This window comes from Mauremys mutica, chromosome 2 (assembly GCF_020497125.1).
Source record: "Mauremys mutica isolate MM-2020 ecotype Southern chromosome 2, ASM2049712v1, whole genome shotgun sequence".
Lineage (NCBI taxonomy): Eukaryota > Metazoa > Chordata > Testudines > Geoemydidae > Mauremys > Mauremys mutica.
In genome coordinates this window covers 138,733,479-138,755,597 of record NC_059073.1, presented here as the reverse complement: position 1 = coordinate 138,755,597, position 22,119 = coordinate 138,733,479, and the positions used below count along the sequence as shown (strand labels likewise).

At 44.5% G+C, this 22,119-nt stretch overlaps 2 protein-coding genes across 2 annotated transcripts in view; one reads left to right on the top strand and one right to left on the bottom strand.

Annotated features, from left to right (window-relative positions):
* The first annotated feature begins 1,854 nt into the window (after positions 1 to 1,854).
* Positions 1,855 to 7,110, top strand: GNRH1 (gonadotropin releasing hormone 1). The gene is made up of 3 exons (XM_045004705.1): positions 1,855 to 1,995; positions 4,195 to 4,290; positions 7,041 to 7,110. Exons 1-3 carry the CDS (start codon positions 1,855 to 1,857, stop codon positions 7,080 to 7,082), a joined length of 279 nt encoding a protein of 92 aa, XP_044860640.1. The 3' UTR covers positions 7,083 to 7,110.
* Positions 7,111 to 12,346: 5,236 nt separating this feature from the next.
* Positions 12,347 to 22,119, bottom strand: part of DOCK5 (dedicator of cytokinesis 5) — a 135,459-nt gene continuing 125,686 nt past the window's right edge. The window contains exons 50-52 of the mRNA XM_045004688.1: positions 20,864 to 21,002; positions 17,272 to 17,387; positions 12,347 to 14,876 (exon numbers count right to left, since the gene is read on the bottom strand). Coding sequence (XP_044860623.1) covers positions 14,775 to 14,876; positions 17,272 to 17,387; positions 20,864 to 21,002 — 357 coding nt within the window. The 3' untranslated portion in view covers positions 12,347 to 14,774. The remainder of the gene's footprint in view (positions 14,877 to 17,271; positions 17,388 to 20,863; positions 21,003 to 22,119) is intronic.

Genomic DNA, 22,119 nt, shown 5'->3' with positions numbered 1-22,119 from the left:
GAAATCTAGCCCTGTGTAACTGCAAAGCCTATCTGTTATTGATTTGAGGAAAGGTTTTGAATTCTAAAATACAAGAAATAAACTGTGCAAGTCTTTTCCTATGTATTATTTTGCTTAATAAACCATTTTAACAGCTTGATTAGTTGTATCAGCAGGAGTTGTGTGTTAACCCTTCCTGCTGAGATGTTACATTAGGACAGAAAATTGCTCTTTTCCTAAAGTAACTAAATCCTCTTTAATACTTTAATCTTTTATCAAATTACTTTTTAATCCATTAATCAGAGGACAGGAGGACTGTGAATGGGCTACTAAACACGATGGAGTGGGTATTTCACCACTTAGATGCAAAATGGAGTGCATGGGAGCAAAGAGCTGGATAAAAGTTCAGATTTCTGCAGCTACGTTTGAGTTTCACCCCTCTATAGGCGTCTATCAGCATATTTATAGTTTGCAATGCCTTTCAGCTCCAAAAGGTGTAAGGTCACTGCTTAAAGGCATCAATGTTGTTATTGCAGAGTAGTACCTAGGAGCCCCAAGTCATGGACTAGCACCCGCATAGAGGTAAGTGTTGTGGAAACACAGAACAAAAAGATGGCCCATGCCTCAATCTAAGTAATATAGTTGTCTACTGAATCAGCTAAATTATACTTTGAACTCTAGAGAACCAAGAATCTCAAAGCACTTAAAACTATTGACCACATTTTGAAAAGGGTCAGATTTTCAAAGTATCTCTGCACCGAGGGGCACTCAATGTACTGAGCACTTCTGCAAATCTGGCTGCTTGTTTTGGTGCCTAAATGGAAGCTGAGCCTTTTGTAAAATGTGGCCCGAGGTCTGATGTACAGAGATGTTTGGTGTTTAACAAACTTGTACATTTAAACTGTCGCACACAGTACTGGTTGCCTCTCAACAACTCCAAACTTACCCAGGATGTACTTTCTATTTAAAATTAAGAGCCATTGAAAAGAAAAGGATTTTTCCCTAGGGAACCTCTGATTTATGGCTTCTTAAAATAAAGACTGCTTATGGCTCTTAGTGACAACACTCAGCTGAATTTAATAGCTACACCTGGGGTGTTTCAATTATGTGCTTCACTTCTGGTACGATATAGCAAATGTAAGAACAAAATTGCAGTCCACATGAGACAATTAAATTGTCACCTGCAGGGAAAGATTCAGTATTAGGAGGGTTGGGAAGATGTGTATATAAAAAGCAAGCTGATAGGTACAACATATAGGATATTTTCCGAAGAAGCAGAACTGGGATTATTCATTCAGCAGCTCCTCTCATCAAGCAGGTAATGTACTTGAACCAGACCATGCATTACATTTTGCACGCTCAGTGTCTAGAGATACTTGACTGTGAAAGACTGCAGAGCATTTTTCAAGGACTGAGGTACTAGAACAGAAACTGATTAAACTGAATGGATCAGTTGCGTGGGCCTGCACCAAAACCTTGGGATCTAGATGCTCCCAAAACTTTGGGGAGGTGTTTGAATTTTGCAGATGGCCCTTCTTTATAATGGGCTAACCCTAAATACTGGAGATAAACACATCCAGACTTTTTAGAATAAGCTTGAACTACAGCTGGATTTCAGGTGCATTGGGCCAGAATTTAAGATGCATTCCAGAAATACACTACAAAATCATGACAGTGTTTGTAAGAACTGAGCATAACCTGAATGTAATAAACTGATTATTGAATAATCAGGTGTGGTGTGCATGGGGGATTTGTGACCAATGGATTCTCAGCAGCTTTTTGCAAGTCTACGTGAAATTTGTCTTTTTATAGAGTACCCACCATCTATCTTCAGTCCCTGTACTATTTTTGCTTTATATTTTGCTTCCTGGTAGAATGGAGAAGACCAGGAAGCTCTTTGTAAGGTTCCTCATGTTTATTTTGTCTGTGGAGATTTGCTTGGCTCAACACTGGTCTTATGGCCTGCAACCGGGAGGAAAGCGGGATGCTGAAAATCTGGTAGAATCATTCCAAGAGGTAGGTTCTTGGTTTTAAAATGACACTTTATTCATTGTACCTTACCCCCCATGCCCTCCAGGGGATGCGAGCAGAATAGCAGCCTGAGCATCTAAAGGTATGACTACACTGCAGTTAATCAACCACTGATATTGCCATTAGCTGAAGGGCCGTGGGCTATAAAACTGCAGTATAGACACCTGAACCCAGCTGTCTACGTTGCAGTTTTATAGCCCTGCAGCCTGAGCCGGAGCTAGCTCACGCTGACCAGCTGTGGGTGGATAATTGCAGTGCAGACATGATATGGGACATTTAATGAATTTTTAAAACTTTTTTTGGAAAATTTAAAAAATTTCATTGTAGTGAAAGAGGCCAGCTTGACAGCCCTGGAAACCCAATTCTAGCCATAGAAGAGAGACAGTGGCAGCTTCCCCTATCTGTCTAAGCACTGCTGTGTGTTTTAAAATCTGAGCATCTCATGTTTGACGGGAGGGAACACCTCTAAGAATGAGAGGGAAATATGGTTTCCAGTTTCAGCCAGTCTATAACTTCTCTGCTATATTGTCGGCTAAGGTTCCAATCAGCTATTTTTGTTATGGCAACACTCACACCACTTGAGCTCAGGGAGGACAAGGAACAGCTGCCCTCTGGTAATTGGTCACTGTAGTGAAGCGAAGACTCACCAGTGCGGCGCCTCCTGCCGGTCGTCCGGGAATTAGCTCTTTTCCAGAGTATGGAGCATCCAATGCAGGCTGGTATCTCACCTGCTGCTGGCCCCATATCCCACCTTGTGCCCTTTTACCTCAGGGTTCTGCCCCCAGTAGTAACCCACAGTCTGGGTCTCCCCTCCCAGGGGAATCCACAACCCTCTAGCCCCACCTTGCCTCAGTGGCTACTGCCAGTCATCCTCTAGCCCCTGCTCACTGGGGCAGACTGCAGTCTGCCATAGCCACTCATCAGTGGCAAGGAGGTTGGATCAACTACCTCTGCCTATCTCTGGGCTGCACCTCCCAGCCCCAGTACCTGCCTAGGCCTTTACCAAGGCCTCAGCCTGGGGAGTTGCCAGACTAAAGTGCCCTAGCTCTGCTCCAGGTACCCTTTTCTCCCCAGCAGCTAGGTCCTTCTCTCTCCACAGCTAGAGAGAGACTGATCCAGCTCCTCCCTGAGCCCTTGTAACAGGGTCAGGCATGGCCCCAGCTGTGGCTACTTCCCAATCAGCCTAGCCTTTTCTTTCAGGAGAGGGTAAACTGCCCCTTACTATCATATGTGCAGGGAGAGGAGGTTGGCCAATGGAGACTCCTGCGACTGTGGGGCTTGTTTCCGATCCTTAGTCCGTTCACGTCTCCGGGCAGAGTTCCTCTGGGCGGCGTCCGCTGGCTCCCTTGACGCCTTCAAGGAGCAGTGGGCGCTGTCCGGGGTTCTCTGCTCGGTGTCCCCGTCAGGCTCCCTTCTTATGACCCTTTGACCGCACTCCTGTCCCTGTTCTTTTATTAGTTGTCCCCCGCAATTAGTGGGTTTCTGAGGCTCTGTGGCACCTCCCCTTAGGCTGGGGGGGGGGGGGGGTTCCGTTAGCATGGGGCGGGCTTCGCCCGCCCCATTTCCTGGAAACCCAATAGATACTATCATACGTGCAGGGAGAGGAGGTTGGCCAATGGAGACTCCTGTGACTAGGGCTTAGTCCGTTCACGTATCCGGGTGGAGTTCCTCTGGGCGGTGTCCACTGGCTCCCTTGACGCCTTCAAGGAACAGTGGGTGCTGTCCGGGGTTCTCTGCTCGGTGTCCCCGGCAGGTTCCCTTCTTATGACCCTTTGACTGCACTCCTGTCCCTGTTCTTTTATTAGTTGTCCCCTGAAATCAGTGGGTTTCTGAGGTCCTGTAGATCCTCCCCTTAGGCTGAGGGGGGATCCCTAGCACTTCCCAGAAACCCAATAGGTACTATCATATGTTGACCATTCACTTGGATTCAAACTAGTAACCAGTGCTGAAAGCCTCTGTCCACCATTTCCATTTGTCGGAGCCTTCTAACCTCTCTGATTCATCTCTACTTTCATGAGCATTTGTGAAATTTACTATAACAAAAGTGGGATAACACTGGATCTGTGCAGGGGGAGGGAGAATGGTGAACTTGTGAAGTAGAAAAGCATGTCCATCTAGCATAGTAGGGTGGTCCTCTAGCAGAAGATTCTCTTTCCATGAGACTTGTATCCTCTTCCAATTCAGATTGCTAGTGAAATGGAAAAAATAGGTGAACTGCAGCATTTTGAATGCAGTGGCCCACATCAGCGCTCCATGCTTGGTGGTCTGAAGGGAGTTCTGGTAAGTAAAGCTTTGATTTATTGTAATGGAAACTCAAAGGACCACTTTTTGGGGGGATGTTGGTGCTTAGCAATGCTGGTTCTGCCTCTGCACCAAATGAGAAAATAAAATTAAAGTCAGATAAATTTTACCTTCATCCCAATTTTTTGCAGCATTCACAGTTTGTTAATTCCACAGAATAACTCTGCCAGCTGAAGGATCAGGCCATATGGATGCTGCTCCCCCTAGTGTGCCCTGACTGTGGAGTGTTTATTCTGGTACAAGCTCCAAAGCAAAAATAGCAGAACCTTAATGAACAGACCACAGAGCAGAGAAGTCTAGTGTCCAACCTAGAATGCTGGGCAAAGGTTTTCAGACATGACAAGGGGTTTTGGGTGCCTTCATTTTCATATGTCCAACCAGCACTTTAAATGGGACAGATGGTCATCACTGTCTGAAAATCAGACCCTTTTGTGATGTCTCAGGGCAGGCACCTAAATACTGAGGCAATCAAAATCACTAGTCCTGTTTGAAAAGCTTGGTTTCCTATTTACCCACTGCTAAGTCTCACCTTCAACCGACTGAACAAAAGCAAACTTCGGCTAGGAGACGGCCCTGGAAAGTTGCAGTACTCAGAGGTCTGCAGAACATATGGGCCAAACTCTGACTATGCAGATGTGTACATAAGTATGCTTTGACTTCAAATGCAAACTGAATGGATTGTGAACTCTTCGGGGCAGGGGTTTTGTACAGCACCTTGCACAATAGGGTCCTGGCCCATGGCTGGGCCTCCTAGTCGCTACTCCAATACGAATAATGAATAATTTCTGAAAGTATTAACACAAGGATCTTTCTCCTGTGAAAACCTTTATTGGGGTAGTGGAAAGAGCAGGCAGTGAGTCATTTGAATGCTTTTCACCCATTTAAGAGGAAGTCCTTTCCTTTCTTTCTCATAGCTGAAGGCTCACTAATTGGATTTTCAGGTTTGCCAACCCCAAATTACTTTTAAAATATATTTGCATTGTTACATGATATGATGAAAGAAGGGTTTAATGCAGAAGCGTAAGAATTTATGCCTTGGGTATTAACTATTATGTATCTGCTTCTCCTGTAGTATGTCATACACGCTGTGGCCCGTGGGCCACCAATTGTCCACAGCCCACTTGCTGCAGTCTGCAGTGAGCTGGCTGGTCATTTGTTGCTGGCTCCTCATTTCCAGCTGCTGAATGACACTGAAAATACATTCAATCTTTTCCCTATATAACTTTTCCATGTTACCAAGTGTTGAAATTGTTACAGGGATGTTATGCAACCAACCCGTGGGAAAACAAGGTGATCCACATAAAAATGAATGTGTCCGGAGGGGGGATGCTTTCAGGGAGGCTAATCTCAATGGTTTCCCAGAGGAAATACATCTATAGGCTAAAGGGCAGAGCAATCTCTTTGCCAGAGGTCCCCCAAGTGTGAGGGGAGGGCACGGATAGGGGTAAGTGGGGGGGGACACAAGATAAAAAGCTTGCGGACCACTGCTCTATGCGATTCAATCGCTGACCTCTGAGGTGGTCAATTAGTTGCATTGATACCAGAATTTATCCTCTAGACCTTGCATTTACAGAACATAGTGAGACGGAAGGATAGGCCAGTGGTTTGTGGGTTAGCATGAGAATCAGAAGGGGATTCAACTCCATGCTTTGCCACAGACTTCCTATGTGAGCTTTGGCGAGCCACTTAGGTGCCTAAATTCCTTTAAAATCTGGTCCTATGGAAGCAGCCAGGCACCTAGTGGGATTTTCAATGGGAATTAGACATGTAGGCTCTTTTGAAAATCCCACTAAGCACTTATCTACCTTTAAAAATCTGGGGCTTAGTGTCTCTGTAAAATGGGGATAACCACATATTTCTACCTCACAGGGGAGTTGAGAATAAATACCTTAGGTTCTGTGGTGCTTGCATACCATAGTAATGGGAGCCCTATAAAGTACTTAACTATTATAGTTTGGGAGAAAGACAGTATATTTCCCTAGACTAGATCAATAGAATCTCAGGCTACAAGAACAATAGATATGGCAAGGTAGGTCAGTACCTGAATGGCAGACTAGATATTGCAGGAAGTGGTGCTGTGACAGTCCTAAGATACGCCATAGCAGAAAGTAAGATTTTAGCTCTGGTATTCTGGTCAAAGGCTACATTTGTATAGGGACACTTAACATATTTATACTTCAAATGACTACATTTCTTCACTACTTGTCCTAAACTGTTGTTGCTATTCATTGTTCAACAGTAACTGTGTTGCACTCCAGAAACGGCTGCATTTCAGAGGCGGGCAAACTGCTAGATTAGTGGTTCTCAAACTTTTGTACCGGTGACCCCTTTCACATAGCGAGCCTCTGAGAGTGCCCCCCCCTTATAAATTAAAAACACTTTTTAATATATTTAACACCATTATAAATGCTGGAGGCAAAGCAGGGTTTGGGGTGGAGGCTGACAGCTCGTGAGCCCAAAGGGTCCTGACCCTCACTTTGAGAACCCCTGTGCTAGATGTAGGAGTGGGATGAAAGGAACTATTATAAATGTAAGTTATGGTGTACTATCACCTACATAAGCAGGTGGCAGAGAGTCACTTAGTTCAGATTTATGCAGGTCTAGCCCTCTTCCTGATGGAGACCCTCCATGCAGAATATTTTAGTATTTCATCTGGCCTTAAAATTCCAAACCAAGTAATTTTTCCTCTTTAAAAAAAAAAAAATCAAGTCATACCATGTGTGTTACAGGCAAGTCTGATTGAAGGAGACGCGGGGCGAAAGAAGATCTGAATTCATGAAGGCAAATGGAACAAAGGACCTGTTACTGTAACATTTCAAAGCAATGATTTAGCTCTAAGGTCTGACCTCTGTTTGGATGACAGTGTCATGTGCATAAATGTTCAAATACACAAACCATATAGAAATGTTGGAAATATTTTTTTTGAGTAGCGTATTAGCTCTTGGATAAGATAAATGTCCGCTTGGGGCAATGCACTGGGATTCAAGAGACTTGGGTTCTACTTGCCACTGATCTATTGTGTGACTTTTCATGTGTACAAACAGTGTCTAGCAAAATGGGCCCATAATGTTTGTTGGGGCCTCTGGACATTAGTGTAATACATGTAAGTTACCTACTATGAAATAACACATAATTTCACTTGCATTTCAATAGTCCATGCATGGAAGACATTTAGGGTGTTTTTTCCTGGTTTGCTCAATCTACATTTATTTAAAAAAATATTTACAAACTTTACAACAGTAAACACGCTGTTTTCAAAACACATACATTTGTACAGCTGGCTTTACAGTCTCAGTAAATAATATGCTATTTAGTCAGAGGTGCAGAATCCCTTTTCCAAAGCTTGGCTCTGGCCCTTTCTTCAGAACCAGTTTAGAAGCTGTATGTATTGGTGAGTCAGCTGCAGGGGGCTATGAGGCTACTTGCAGCCCACAGTGGTTTTAAAAACTTAAATAATCAAGTCAAGTACCTCCAAGGAATCAAACTGGAAGGAAGCTATGCCACAACATAAAAGTAAGTTTTCCCAGCATTCAAGAGGAACATATCCCCTACTCATGGTATTAAATTGTCATAATACCAACATCATCAATTAACACATACAGGAAGATAGATCAAGCCAATATTATCTGTATATGTTAACAGTATGTGGCATTATGAACTTTTGGAATGGGATTTTCCAGAGCCCGCAGTGCTGGCCTAACTAAGTTCTCATTACGATGTTATATTCTGTAATAGGAGAGGAGTTTACATAGACAGTGGAAGCCAGTGAGACTTAATAGAAGCTGAGGGCAAGTCTACACTACAAACAGTGCAGCTACGCCTCTGTAAAATTGTGAAGATGTCCTAAGCCAACAGGAGAGAGAGAGCTCATGCATCAGCTTAGTTACTCCACCTCTGCTAGAGGTGGTAGCTATGTTGGCAGGAGAAACTCTCCTGCTGACATAGTGCTGTCTATACGGCCGGTATAACTTCATTGCTCAGGGATGTGGAGTTCTCACACCCCTGAGCAACGTAGTTACACTGAAGTGTGTAGAGTAGACCTGGCCCGAGTTAGGCCAACACTGGGTGTGCGCTTTTGAAAGGCACTCCCTTTAATGTCAGGAGATCAGTTCTGCCATGTTACTCAGGTGTTTTCAGGTTCCCCTGGAATCTTAGAGGGAGGTTCTTGCTGGGCAATTAAAGAGTTTGGTCTACAGCTGTTGCTGGAAATGAAAACAGTGATATATATGATAGAGCAGCTTTTAACATACAGCTGGGATTGAAAAAGGGAACCAGCAGTATTCAGGAATGTCTTCACTACCAAAAAAAAAATTAGTTAAATTACAGACACATCAGTCTTTTTAATATTTCAATTTACAATTATAAAAATAAATAAGGACAGTAAATCTGGAGCAATGAATCCTACATTATCACTACAAGTCTAACTCACGGTTCATTTGTGGAAGGTATGCTGGCAGGCACAAGTAGGAAAGTTTATTAGATGCAAATTTTCAACAACTCCTTGATAGGCACAGTTGCCTTGTCTGCCACTGCCACTCCCAGAACAGTTTTCACTTGAGTCAACCTCCTTTCCTAATCTAATAATCCACTGAAAGGGAAAACTGCCCATTTCTCCCCCAGGCATGGATAAGAACCTGTAATATTTTAAATCAAATTTATCCTGGCATTACAAATTTTAAATTAAAAGCACCCGAAAAGCAAAGGGTGCGCAAATTTCTCAGTGGAAAAAATGTGAGTAGACTAGCAGATTCCAAGGCCAGAAGGGACCATTGTGATCATCTAGTCGGCCTTCCTGTATAATGCAGGCCAAGAACTTCCCTAAAATAATTCCTGTCTGAACTAAAGCAGATCTTTTAAGAAAACCTCCAATCGTGATTTAAAAGGTTCTGGGAATTGAAACATAACACTCGTTTTGAACAGCATAGCTAGGAAGTGGGATTATGTAAATATTTTTTCAGTGCAGACTGGATTTTTGGTTTCCAGGTTTGGGTTTTTTTGGTTTTTTGTTTTTAAACGGTTATGGTCAGCACAAAAGTAAGCTCTCATTTCTGCCATGGACTGATTACATCATGGTGGAGCTTGTCCTTGGGAGAGACTGGGTAACATTTTCAAAAGCATTCCAAGAATTTAGAAGCCTAATTCCCATTTTCAAAATGGATTTAGGTTCTTAAAACTTTCAATGACTTCGGTTTCTGAGGGCCAGATTTTCAAAGCTATTTAGGAGCCTAGTGATACAGATAGGTATCTAGTAGGATTGTCAGAAGTGCCAAGGTACTTAGCTCCCATAGATTTAATCTTTAGATGCCTAAATACCTTTAAAAATCTGGCAGTAAGGACCTATGGCTCTTCCCAGTAGGGGGACCAGACAGCAAATGTGAAAAATGGGATGGGGGTGGGGGGTAATAGGAGCCTATATAAGAAAAAGACCCCAAAATCGGGACTGTCCCTATAAAATCAGGACATCTGGCCACCCTACTTCTGAAAATGGGAACAAGGCTCCTAAATCACTTTGATACTTGAACATTTTGCCCCTGGTCTTCACGAGACAATCTGATTTATAGCAGCTGAGGATATGACCCCTTGAACACTGCCCTCCGCTCAGCAATACACCTCTAAGGAAACCAACGTCCATTCGTGAGCAGGTTTTGCACCCAAGGAGGAGAAAGGGAGTAGGAGAGGCTAACCCCAGTTACAGACAGACTGAAGACAGCAAATAAAAACTCCCCCAAGTGTAGGCGAGAGTTTAAAGATGAAGGTAATACACAGGACCTCTCAAATTCTCCACGTCCTGCTTAGGCGACAGCTGCCCTATCCCCCTCCTGTAGAAGTGAGGTCTAAACTAGAACAATCTCAAACTGGCCGGACGACAAGCCGGCAAGAAGAAAAGCCTGAGTGGTGCAGCCAGCTCATCGAGGCAAACTGTAAGGAAGTTGTCAGGCAAGCTGGTGCCAGGGAGCAACCTGTTTAAGAGCTCAACTAATGAAGGCCAAGAATCAAAATGTGGCTTGTATCAGACACAGCTCCACCAAAAAGCCTGGGTCTTCTTGAAGTTCAGAGGCAATCGACAGAGCTTCCTACAGCTCTCCTATCTGTTTCAGAGTAGCAGCCGTGTTAGTCTGTATCCGCAAAAAGAACAGCAGTACTTGTGGCACCTTAAGTACTCCTGTTCTTTCTTCTATCTCTGTTAGCCTTAGGTGATTAGTTTAGCCGCTGGGTAACTCAGGTGTTAGTACTGTTGAGTTACTGCTGACAATCCTAACTTCTAGCAGCTATCTCTGGATGGCAGAGAGAGCATTTTAACCCCTTACATACCAGGTACCTTGTCTATCAATCCTCTCTGTAACAAGGCTGAAAAATGGGAAAGAACAAGAATTTAAAACACAGGTGGAAGGAGGAAATGTCAGGATGTTGCTAGAGATCAGATTTGGATCCAAAGTTTGAGGGTGTCAGGATTGAGATTTTGAGTTTGGTTCATTCTAGAGTTAAGGCTGCAACGTTCTTTCCAAATTTCAAGGTTGTTCAAATCTGGGCTTTTTGATCAGGCCCCATTTCTCCTTTTACATACAGTTGGCAAGCACACAAAATATACCAGCGAGTAAAAGGCTAATGGAGTAGATCAAAACAGAGAGAAATAAAACTAGAGATAAGCCAGACTATTGCAATATCCCTTCCTATCTCTTGTACTCATGGTGGGAAAAGCCACTAGCTGTAGTTCTTGCAAACATTCATGCTTTCTGCCTGATATTAAGAGTGAGAGGAAATTTACCATTGCATCCACTTTGTGCTTGGAATATTCCCTCTTTTGCAAGGAAATTAAGTAAGTACGTGGCTGATACTGACTATCAGTGAAGGACTGGAAAAGTGACTGAATTAATACAAGGTGAAATATGCACACACACTATTCACTTGTACCAGACCCTACACTCCTCACTCAGACAAAGTTCTCACGGACTTCAGTGAGAGTTTTGAGTAAGGATTTCAGGATTGTGTGCGTGTGTGTATCAGGGATGGTAGGAAAAGAGTGGGTATAAAAAAAGAAACCCCTGAGGTTTTCAAGTCAAGCAATGTCTATGTCCAGGAATGTAATGTGGAACTGACAATATGATGCTCTGGGGATTGGGGGCGGAGGTGGAATATGGTCAAGATGTTCAGAAAGGTTTTCAAAGCTTTCCCTGGAGAAGGCAGCTGCCCAAAAGACACTTGTGTGCGCACTATAGCGAACACGGCTGCAGGCATATGTGATGTGACGGCAGTGCGACTTCTAAAATGTCTCCAACTTATTTTGTGATGTGAATCTGATAGGAGCCTTTAACGAATGCAATCTGTTTATGGAGGCATACGGGCAGCACAGTGAAAGCAGCTTCTGCAGGTTTCTGTTTTCATCCAAACAGACACCAGAGAAACATATGACACAAGATTGGATTGTTCCAGTCTGAATAAAAATATTTTCAATAAGATTGCAATGCTATTGGACAGTGCTTTACGTAGGCTTAAAAGCCTTTTGTTTTTCAATGAGGTAGTGGAACTAGTTTGTATAGCAATAGCAGGAGAAATTATGTTGGAATAGCCTATGTTAAATGATAAATGTTTTGAATATTGCAGGCCACATCCTCAGCAGTGTTTTCAGTGGCTCTACATGATTTAAAACCACCTGAGGACCTAGCCTTCTAATTAGAAAGGGTCCTGAACCAAAGCTGTGCTCCTCTTGCAAAGTTTGGATCCAGATTTGAACTGCCACCACGTTTGCAGGTGGATCCACTGCTAGGACAGGGCTGAACCAAAATCATCACTAAAGGCATAAGGATTCAGCAATCAGAACTTAGCAGAAAGGTTTCTGATCCATTCACACAGGGTATGGTTTACACTGCAATAAAGACTCAGGTCAGAGCTGCATCAGCTGACTTGGGCTCGCAGGGCTTGGGCCGGGGGGCTATACAATTGCAGTGTAGATGACTGGGCTCGATCTGGAGTCCAGGCTTTGAGGCCCCACAATGGGGAGGACCTCAAAGTCTGGGCTTGGGCTACAGCCCCAGCCCAAACATCTGCACTGATATTTTTAGCCCTGCAGCCCAAGCTCTGGGAGGTCAAGTCAACTGACCTGGTTCTGAGTCTGGGTGCCACGGACTTTTCATTGCAGTGTAGACATACCTTAAGATACTTTGGTGATGATCATAATATACAAACCTAGACAGAGAAAGGGAATGCAGAATATAGGCCACCTAGTTCTTTCATTTGTTTTGCAGGGCTAAAAAGAACAAGTACACATTTTTAAATTGACCTCAGCTATTCAGATCATCATGTGACCAGAAAACTATGGACAGAGTACAGGGTGATGAAAATGAGCAGGGTGCTGGAGGGATTGATTTACGAAACAAGATTACAAGAGTTATGATAATGACCTACCTATTCGGACTAAGGGCCTGATCCAGAGCCCGCTAAATTCAATGGAAAGATGCCCATTGACTCGAGCGGTCTCTGGATCATGCCCTGAGGGAGGGACCGCAAAACTGGTCTACATGCTTTTGAAGGATGTTAACACCAAACAGGGAAAGGAATTATTTAGGGTGGCAAGTGGCAGTATAAATAGGAGTCATGGGATGAAGTTATAGAAGAAAATTTAGATTGACTATCGGGCAGTGAAAACTTATTAAACAGAATGCTGCTGCCACACACTGAAAACAACAGAAGAAAGGAATAAGTAATTAAGAGAGAAGAATTAGAACTGATTCCATGAAATATCCCTAAACAGCATAATTGTCATATTCACCAAACACAGCCCACAAGGAACTGGAGCAACTCAAGAAACCAGAAACTTCAGGGTGTACTGCTCAGTCTTTCATGTCCCTCTCAGACCTAGGTGTGACTCATTTGAGTTTAGTGATCGTTAAAAGTTAGGCCAAGCGTTTTGTGTGCAGAACACAATGGAAGCTCTCAGACAAAAGGCACAGGACAAAAGGCACAAGAAGAGTTGCAACAACAGGGTGCAGTAAGAGGGGGGGTGTTTGTGAGTGCGTGGATTGGAAGGTTGTTGGCCAAGAGTTCAACTGGGATTTGAAAGACTAATGGTTATTGAGGTTGGTTTATGAGATTCAGATGTACATCTATACTGTGATAAAAACCAAGTCTCAGAACCTAGGACAACTAGGGTGACCAAACGTCTTGATATTAGGGACTTTGTCTTATGTACACAACTAACCCCCTGCAATGTGGGAAAAAAAGTGTCCCGATTTTTCACACTGCTAAGGTCAACAGTGTAGATGCTTGGGAGCCCAGGCTCTGAGACCCTCCCCCCCTTGTGGGGTCCCAGAGCCCAGGCTCCAGCCCCAGCCTGAACGTCTGCACTGTAATCTTATAGCCCCGCAGCCCAAGCCCTGTGAGCTTGAGTCAGCTGACCCGGGCCAGCTGTGGCCATGCTGTGGGTCTTTTCTCACAATGCAGACATAACCTCTGTCCTCTTGATGAGCTGCCCATAATGAGAATTGCAACCTGTTAATGCTAAAGCAACGCCTACCCGGGAAGAGAGGACTTTTTTTGCACCATTGTTCAGTTATTTAAAAAAAAAAAAAAAGATGTCGTAGCCTATTGTGTCCCATGAGCACGCAGGCTGAGCAGAGCATCAACTGCTTTGCAGTATTCAAACAAGAATCAAAGCAAAGGTCTGAGGCAGTGTTGGCGAATCCAAACTCTCCACTGAGAGTGAGCTGCCACCATTGTTGGCCCAAGTGTGAGCAACCTGCCCTCATCTTTAATACACAGGGGTGACCAGCAGAGACGTCAGGGCCCTGCAGGTGGTGATCATTTTTGCTCGCAGCAGGTCTCAGGCCACAATCAGAACCTCGTGAGGCTGCTTGAATTGAGGCAGAACATCACAAGTTAGCACCTGTCATCTCCAGGGGCTGCATTTCACAGATGGGAATGGCGGCAATCTGGTCCATTCCATGCAAATCAGGGCTCCCTTACTCCTCCTTGACCCTCCGCCCCACTGGTGCAGCTGCATAGGTATAAACCTGTAATGCAAACATGCTGGGGCAGTATAAGGAGTGTTTTGCATTGACGTGGCTGATCTCGGTTTAAGTGCTGCTGCAAATCCTTTTTACACCAGCGTGGCAACTCTGCACAAGGGGTTCGCGCTGATACAGTTACACTTGTGGAACCACCACCAGTAGAGACAAGCCCTTTTGGGGTATGAGCCTCAGATTTCTGGTAACACTGCCTCCATTTTAAAGCTCACAGGGTTCCCCATCAGGCTTAGTGTCTTAATGTGTGCAAGGAAAATCAGAGGGTTGAGAATGCAAAATATATACAGTTCAAGTGGCTTATTTTGGAATTACCTGGGGGAAACTCCCAGGGAAGGGAATGGAAGATGGGATCACCAGTCTTTAGGGCTGGAAAGACCCAGAGTGACAGTAAAAGAAAAGCAGCCCATTTCACTCAAGGTGTTATTCGGTACGCAGAGGGAATCCTTATTGCAATCCCTGCTCCGAAGAGATGATGCTGGATTTTCTTGCTTTCGGAGGCGGAGGGGGAGGTTTGACTTCACGTCTGCTGGGCAGTGGTGGGGCAACCTGGAAAGATAAAACACATAACCAGGAGGTGAGAAGTTCTTCTCTACCAGCAACAGACATCTAGATGGTGCTGCATTCCCTGCTATTTATTTCAGGATCAAATCCTCCAATTCCACTCCAAATGGAATTTCTCGGCACCAGGTGATAGAACGCAAGTCTAGGAATCAGTACATTTGGGTTCTGCCTCTGACTCTCTGTCTGAGTTTCAGTAAGCCTGTGTGCAACATTTTTCCCATCTGTAAAATGGGGACAATACTCCTTTCCTGCAGTGCTGGAGCCTTGAAATACCACCTGTCCTGATGGGTGAACTCCACTGAGTAACACCAAGGGCCTGATTTTTCCACTGAGCTGCAACTTGTGTGATCATTTACACAGGTGCAGTGAGGGCCAAGTGGGTGTAAAATGCTACCCAGTCAGAATGGTAGCATTCACATCTCTTTGCAATGGTGTAAATGACTGCACATGGTGCAAGGAATCAGTGAATCAAGCCACGAGTTCCAGTACAAAAGTCACACCCTTCCTGCACAAAGTACAGGATTTTAAAGAGCGCCCCTTGGTTTTGCACAAATTTGCACTCTCTTTGGTTCTTTGCATTTTTCCCTTCAGCTACTTTAACCAATGCACATCGGCTATTAAGGGGCACATTTGGAATAAGCAAGACCTGAAAGAAGGCTGGGTGAGCAAGAGGCCATGTGCTCTCCCCTTGCTCAGCCTCAACTGCCTGGATTTCAAAACTAGTTAGGGAAAATAAAGGAAGGGTTAGGTGGGGGCTTTATGACTTAAAAAGCAATGTGCAGAAAAATACGTTTACAGTCTCTCCTGCATCAGTCCCGTCTGGCTCCAGACTAAGGTCAATGACAACATAGCACCCGCATGTTAGTAATCCGTTTTCTTATAAGGCTCAGGGAAAGGGAGCTCTTCATTAATCCTCTTGCGCAATAATTCCCAGCACATCCACGGCACTCGCATGTTTCCTGTAGTCACACCACCTCGTGCAGCAATGCTGCCCCATGTCTCAAGCTGCGTCAAGTCACACTAGGTCAGGATTTGCAGAGGAGACCTCTAAAGCATCCCTAGCAGGACATGTTTTGGGGGATTGTAGGTCAGAACTGAAACAGTCCCATGGTATGACGCTGGGGTATGTCCCAGCCCTGCGAGAGGTGCCATCATTTGGAATCAATGTAAAACTGAGGCCAGAGGCACTGTGGCCTCCAAGGCTACTTCTACACTACGAGCTAGGGGAGCAATTCCCTGCTGGTGGACTCCTATTTCTAGCTCTCATCGAGCTAGCATGAGTATAAACAGCTGTGCTGCCATGGCAGCCTGGGTAGCAGTAGCAGAGACATGGCTGATTCATGCCAAGTACAACTCCCTGAAACCAATGGGTACGTATTCAGCACAGCTCAGTTGTGCCTGCACTATCGCTACAGTGGCTGCATCAAGCGAGTGTGAGTATGTGCACATGGGCACAGGAAGCCCACCCCAGCTCATGGAGTAGACAGAGCCGAAAATGTCCCATTTTCATTATTTTAAAAATAAAGAATGATGATATTAAAAGCTCAGTATTACTGGCCAAATTCCAACTCAGGTTATTACACTATCCCTCTCTAAACTTTCTCTGCAGCTTTGGTTGGATAGGGCGTTCTTCCTGTTCTGTTCCAAAGGGATATTCAAGGTTGCTATGCGTTAAACAGATGCTGTGTTCCACTCCAGAGGAGGTTGCATTTCAGTTCAGGATGAAAGGATCCTTAATATGGATATTAGCATGCTAACCTTGTGAAGCACTTTCAGATGCTTTCCAATAAAAGGCACTACAGTACTATACATTGAAGATAATATGATACCACAATGAGATGGTGACTTGTAAAGACTAGAAAATTATCTTGGTCAATAATTTTAATATCAGGGGCCTTGGTTTTCAGAAAGTGAAAACCACCCACCCTGGGAAAATCAGGCTCCTTCCCGGTGTCTGAAAGTTGGGCACCCATAAATCATTAGTCACTTTTGAAAATCTTGGCCTAGAAGTTCTCCCTGTTTCTTCTTTTTTTCAGTAGTGGAGAGAACTGTGATATTTACACCCTGACTATAATTATTAAACTCCCAGATCAACGTGTTAGTTTGTGTTTTCAATAACAAGTAAACACAAAACATTGGATACAGCAGATTTTGCCAAGGCAAGGAAAACATGTTCTTTTCAGCTGAAGAAGGGGACTGGCTAGACTGCCTTCCCATTGAGCGGAAAACTTCTTGCTCTCTTGTGGTTTCAGGAAGCAAACCAGCAAACTGATCAGACAAGTTTCAAGTAGCACCACCCTAAGAGCAACCGGGAAAGTTCCACTGGTGCGGCTTTCTCAAGAGCCAGCTTCCAAAAAAGTGTCAGTTCCAATTTCCCTACCTCCAAAGAGTTCCTGGAGTTGCTATTCTCATAGGGTTTGCTCTTGGGTGGAGGCGGAGGTGGGGTGCTCTGGAAGTTAACAGTTGCCAATCCATCTGTCTGCAACGAGGGAAAACCTAGAAACAATAAAAATATACTTAAGTCAAAGAAGACTGACTTGAGGGTGGGATGGGGGAGGGAAATGGTATTGACCACATGTAATTTTGAAGGGAAAATTATTACTATGTTTTATTTTGTTTTAATCTACTAACAGGCCTCCAACCATTTTAGCAGATGAACCTGAACAGATGGGTCAAAGTAAAATCCCAGTTGTAATTCCCCTAACTTCAAAAGATCCAAAAGATTTCTATATTCGTAATGTGATTCTAAACCCATGTGAACAAGGCAAGCCTGGGGGAACAGAAAATTGAATCCATTATCACATCTGAAACGTTCAGAGGGGTTTCCTTTCCACTCAGGCTTCAACCTCAGCATTCACTTTGAAGTTAACTCTGACTGATGGAGTAAATAAGTATCCAAACTTCTAAAAAATTTCCTGAGAAATTGTCCAGCTACTAACAACAATTAAAATGATCTGGTTTCTCTACTTAAATCAAGTTTTTGGATTCCTTTCACTGATTTTGTAGAGCTCAACATATTAGTTCTTGCAGTGTATTTCTGAAAACGGTGTTCCAGGTCTCTCATGAATACCATCCTAACTCACAGACCCAAGCTGCTTCTATAATCCAATCTCTCACCATCTAAAATACATAAGGATCTAATTCTCTGTTCACGCCAACTTTACACTAGGGTAACTCCACTGCTTTCAGTGGACTTTCCTGATTTGTATCTGTGTAAGAGAGAGAGGAGAATTAGGCCCCACATGTGAACCTCTATCCTTTAAAACGTGTAGCTGTAGTTGTGTTGGTCTCAGGATATTAGAAAGACAAGGTGGGTGAGGTAATCTCTTTTATTGGACCCACTTCTGTTGGTGAGAGAGACAAGCTTTCAAGAGCTCTCTGTCGGCGAAAGCTCGTCTCTCTCACCAACAGAAGTGGGTCCAATAAAAGAGATTACCTCACCCACAGTGTCCTTTTAAAACATGGCAGAGATCACCAAAATAAGAACAGGGGCATCTTCGTGATGCGACTTTTGCTAAATCTGTATCTTGTGTGTGTGCACACACATGCGCGCACACACCCATACACCAAAGCTTACATCTGCACCAACTAAATCCCATATTTGTCTATGTAAGGGATGCACTCCATAAGTGTCTCACTTTCCTTATCTACTAAGATAAAATCCTTCTTCGACAGGTGAAACATTTTTAATTTGCCAGCTGAGATTTCAGCAGCAATTTATGTCTCATAGAATCATAGAATATCAGGGTTGGAAGGCACCTCAGGAGGTCATCTAGTCCAACTCCCTGCTCAAAGCAGGACCAATTCCCAGCTAAATCATCCCAGCCAGGGCTTTGTCAAGCCTGACCTTAAAAACCTCTAAGGAAGGAGATTCCACCACCTCCCTAGGTAACCCATTCCAGTGCTTCACCACCCTCCTAGTGAAAAAGTTTTTTCTAACATCCAACGTAAACCTCCCCCACTGCAACTTGAGACCATTACTCCTTGTTCTGTCATCAGGTACCACTGAGAACAGTCTAGATCCATCCTCTTTGGAACCCCCTTTCAGGTAGTTGAAAGCAGCTATAAAATCTCCCCTCATTCTTCTCTTCTGCAGACTAAACAATCCCAGTTCCCTCAGCCTCTCCTCATAAGTTATGTGCTTCAGCCCCCTAATCATTTTTGTTGCCCTCCGCTGGACTCTTTCCAATTTCTCCACATCCTTCTTGTAGTGTGGGGCCCAAAACTGGACACAGTACTCCAGATGAGGCCTCACCAATCTCGAATAGAGGGGAAGGATCACATCCCTCGATCTGCTGGCAATGCCCCTACTTATACAGCCCAAAATGCCATTAGCTTTCTTGTCAGCAAGGGCACACTGTTGACTCATATCCAGCTTCTCATCCACTGTAACCCCTAGGTCTTTTTCTGCAGAACTGCTGCCCAGCCATTCGGTCTCTAATCTGTAACAGTGAATGGGATTCTTCCGTCCTAAGTGCAGGACTCTGCACTTGTCCTTGTTGAACCTCATCAGGTTTCTTTTGGCCCAGTCCTCTAATTTGTCTAGATCCCTCTGTATGCTATCCTTACCCTCCAGCATATCTACCACTCTTCCAAGTTTAGTGTCATCTGCAAACTTGCTGAGAGTGCAGTCCACACCATCCTCCAGATCATTAATAAAGATATTGAACAAAACCGGCCCCAGGACCAACCCTTGGGGCACTCCACTTGAAACCGGCTGCCAACTAGACATGGAGCCATTGATCACTACCCGTTGAGCCTGACAATCTCCTTATAAAATGTTTTGCCACAAGATGGAGCTGGGAGATACGGACACCTGGAATTTGTGGTTCACTTATTTACCGCACAAAGTGCAAGTTTTGCCCAAGACTTTAGCCAGAGACCTGTTAAAAAAGTGTCCTGGATTCATTTGGCTCTCGCTAACCCCCCTGACTTCACTGGGGCCACTCCAGATTTATAGTGACAAAAAGCACCAGGCCCTATAAATCGAACATGCTCTATCATGCTAGATACAATGGGCCTGATTTGCAGAGAGAGTTTCTCGTTTCCCGGGTGCCCACAAATAATTGCACTGGCATTTCACTCAGAAATGTAGCTAGTAATATTCGTTCACACCATTCGTTGAAAAGCCTGGATGAAGCCAGGCCCAGTAGGTTAAAAACAACTATTTGTGGAAGAAGTTTAATTTCAATTGAATGGGCTGCATACAATTAAGGAGGGTTATTTCAGCCCCTTTGATAACACAGAGAGAAAGTTCAAAAGGCAAATGGTAAAAGTCAGGGTCTCTTTCAATGCACTTTTTCCTACCAGATTTTCTCCCTGGGTCTGACGCTGTCATTAGCTCTAGGGCTATCGCTACGAAAACATGGTATAGAGGCAGTCCTTGACTTTACGACGAACGGCACTTCTGAACTGACACCTGGATTAGACTTACGACAATTAGTTTAGACTTTTACGATGCTCGGTCCTGCAATGGAGTGGATGTTCGAGTGCCGATATTTCAGGAACCAATTGTGTCGTAAGTCTGAGGACTGCCTGTATTCCAGGGGTTCTCAACCTTCATTGCACCGTGAAAGGCTTCTGACAACAAAAATTACTACACGATCCCAGGAGGGGGGACTGAAGCCTGAGCCCACCCTAGCCCTGCTGTGCTGGGCGTGGGGCCGAAACTGAAGCCCAAAGGCTTCTGCCCCAGGCAGGAGGCCTGTATCCTGAGCCCCACCACCCAAGTCTGAAGCCCACAGGCTTTGGCTTTGACCCTGTGTGGTGGGGCACTTGTACTTTGGGGCCCAGGGTCTGGCTTTGACCCTGGCCCCAGGAAGTCAAATGCCAGCCCTGGCGACCCCATTAAAATGGGGTTGTGACCCACTTTGAGGTCCCGACCCACAGCTTGAGAACCGCTGGTATATTCTATTACCATAGACACTGTCCAGAAGGAAGTAGAAAGCAAGCTACAGTGCAACAGGACTTACTGTGGGTTCTTGGGGTTTTTGGAGTGATCGGGGGTGGACTGAGTGGGGTTGACTGCTGGAGTGAGGAAGCCTGAAGCAGTGTCAGTCTGCTGTCTCCTAACTGAAGACTCTTTGGCCTCTGTGCTTTTTCTGATGTGCTCTGAGGGAAAACACAGAGTAAACAAAACCTTTTGAAGTTGGCGAGGTGGCTGCGCACGCAGGGAATAACCAGACCTGTCAGGAAGGCATAAGCATGTTCCAGAAGAGCCACGTACAGGACAGAAAGGTGCAGTCAGGTGAAACATAAGAGTGCAAGCACAGAACTGGCTAAGCAATGTCAAAAGGCAAATGCTGTAACTCCTATGACACTATGATGCTAGCACTGCTGGTCAAATTTTCAATGGGGACCTTACTGACTGGATGGCATTGCTCACAAAAATTTCATTATATCAGTTAAGGAAGGAACAGGCTTCTGATGTCAGGGAAGGAATTCAGGGTGGAAAATAGTTGCATTTGGCCTAGCCATTCTACGGACACTTTTCCAAGGAGCAGCTCCTGAAAGGAGGCAAAGAAAAATGATTCAGGTAATCAGTACCAGGAACAGAAGAGACCATTTGCGTCATTCAGTCCAAGAGGCTGCATTTTGCAGAACCAATCCCTCTCTTATTCCAACTAAGGAAGGATGGGTCTTGCTCATGGAGTCCTATTGATTTGGAACTTGGGAGAACTACATGCAATTCTCAACCATTCCACAAACTTCCGGTGCGGCCTTGGTCAAGTCGCCTGGCCTCTCTGGCTGAGATTTTCAAAGGCGCCTAAGGAAGTTAGACACCCAGATTGGGAATTGGGTACCTAATTCCCTTAGGTTTATTTGAAAATCTTAGCCTCTTTGCCTCAGTTGCCCAGTCTACGAAATGAGGATAATGATACTGGTATTACCTCACAGCAATGCCACGAGGGAATATTCAATAATGGTCGTAAGGTGCTCAAATACTACAGAGATGGGGGCTGGAGGAGTATCTAGATGGATAGAACTAGCATCTTATTTAATCTGCTCTTGGCTTTCTGCGGTGATGGTGCCTTGGACAGCTCCATTTAGAGAGTCTGTCCCTGACCAGTTCCTCTTATGTTAAACATTGCCCCCTGCAATAGCGAAACAGCTGTCATTTGACACAGATATTGAAAATCCAGCCTATACAATATTTTGGTCCATTTCTAGATGACACTTCATTACTGGTCAGGAGAAATTGGCAGGGTTTACATAGATTCTAGAACAC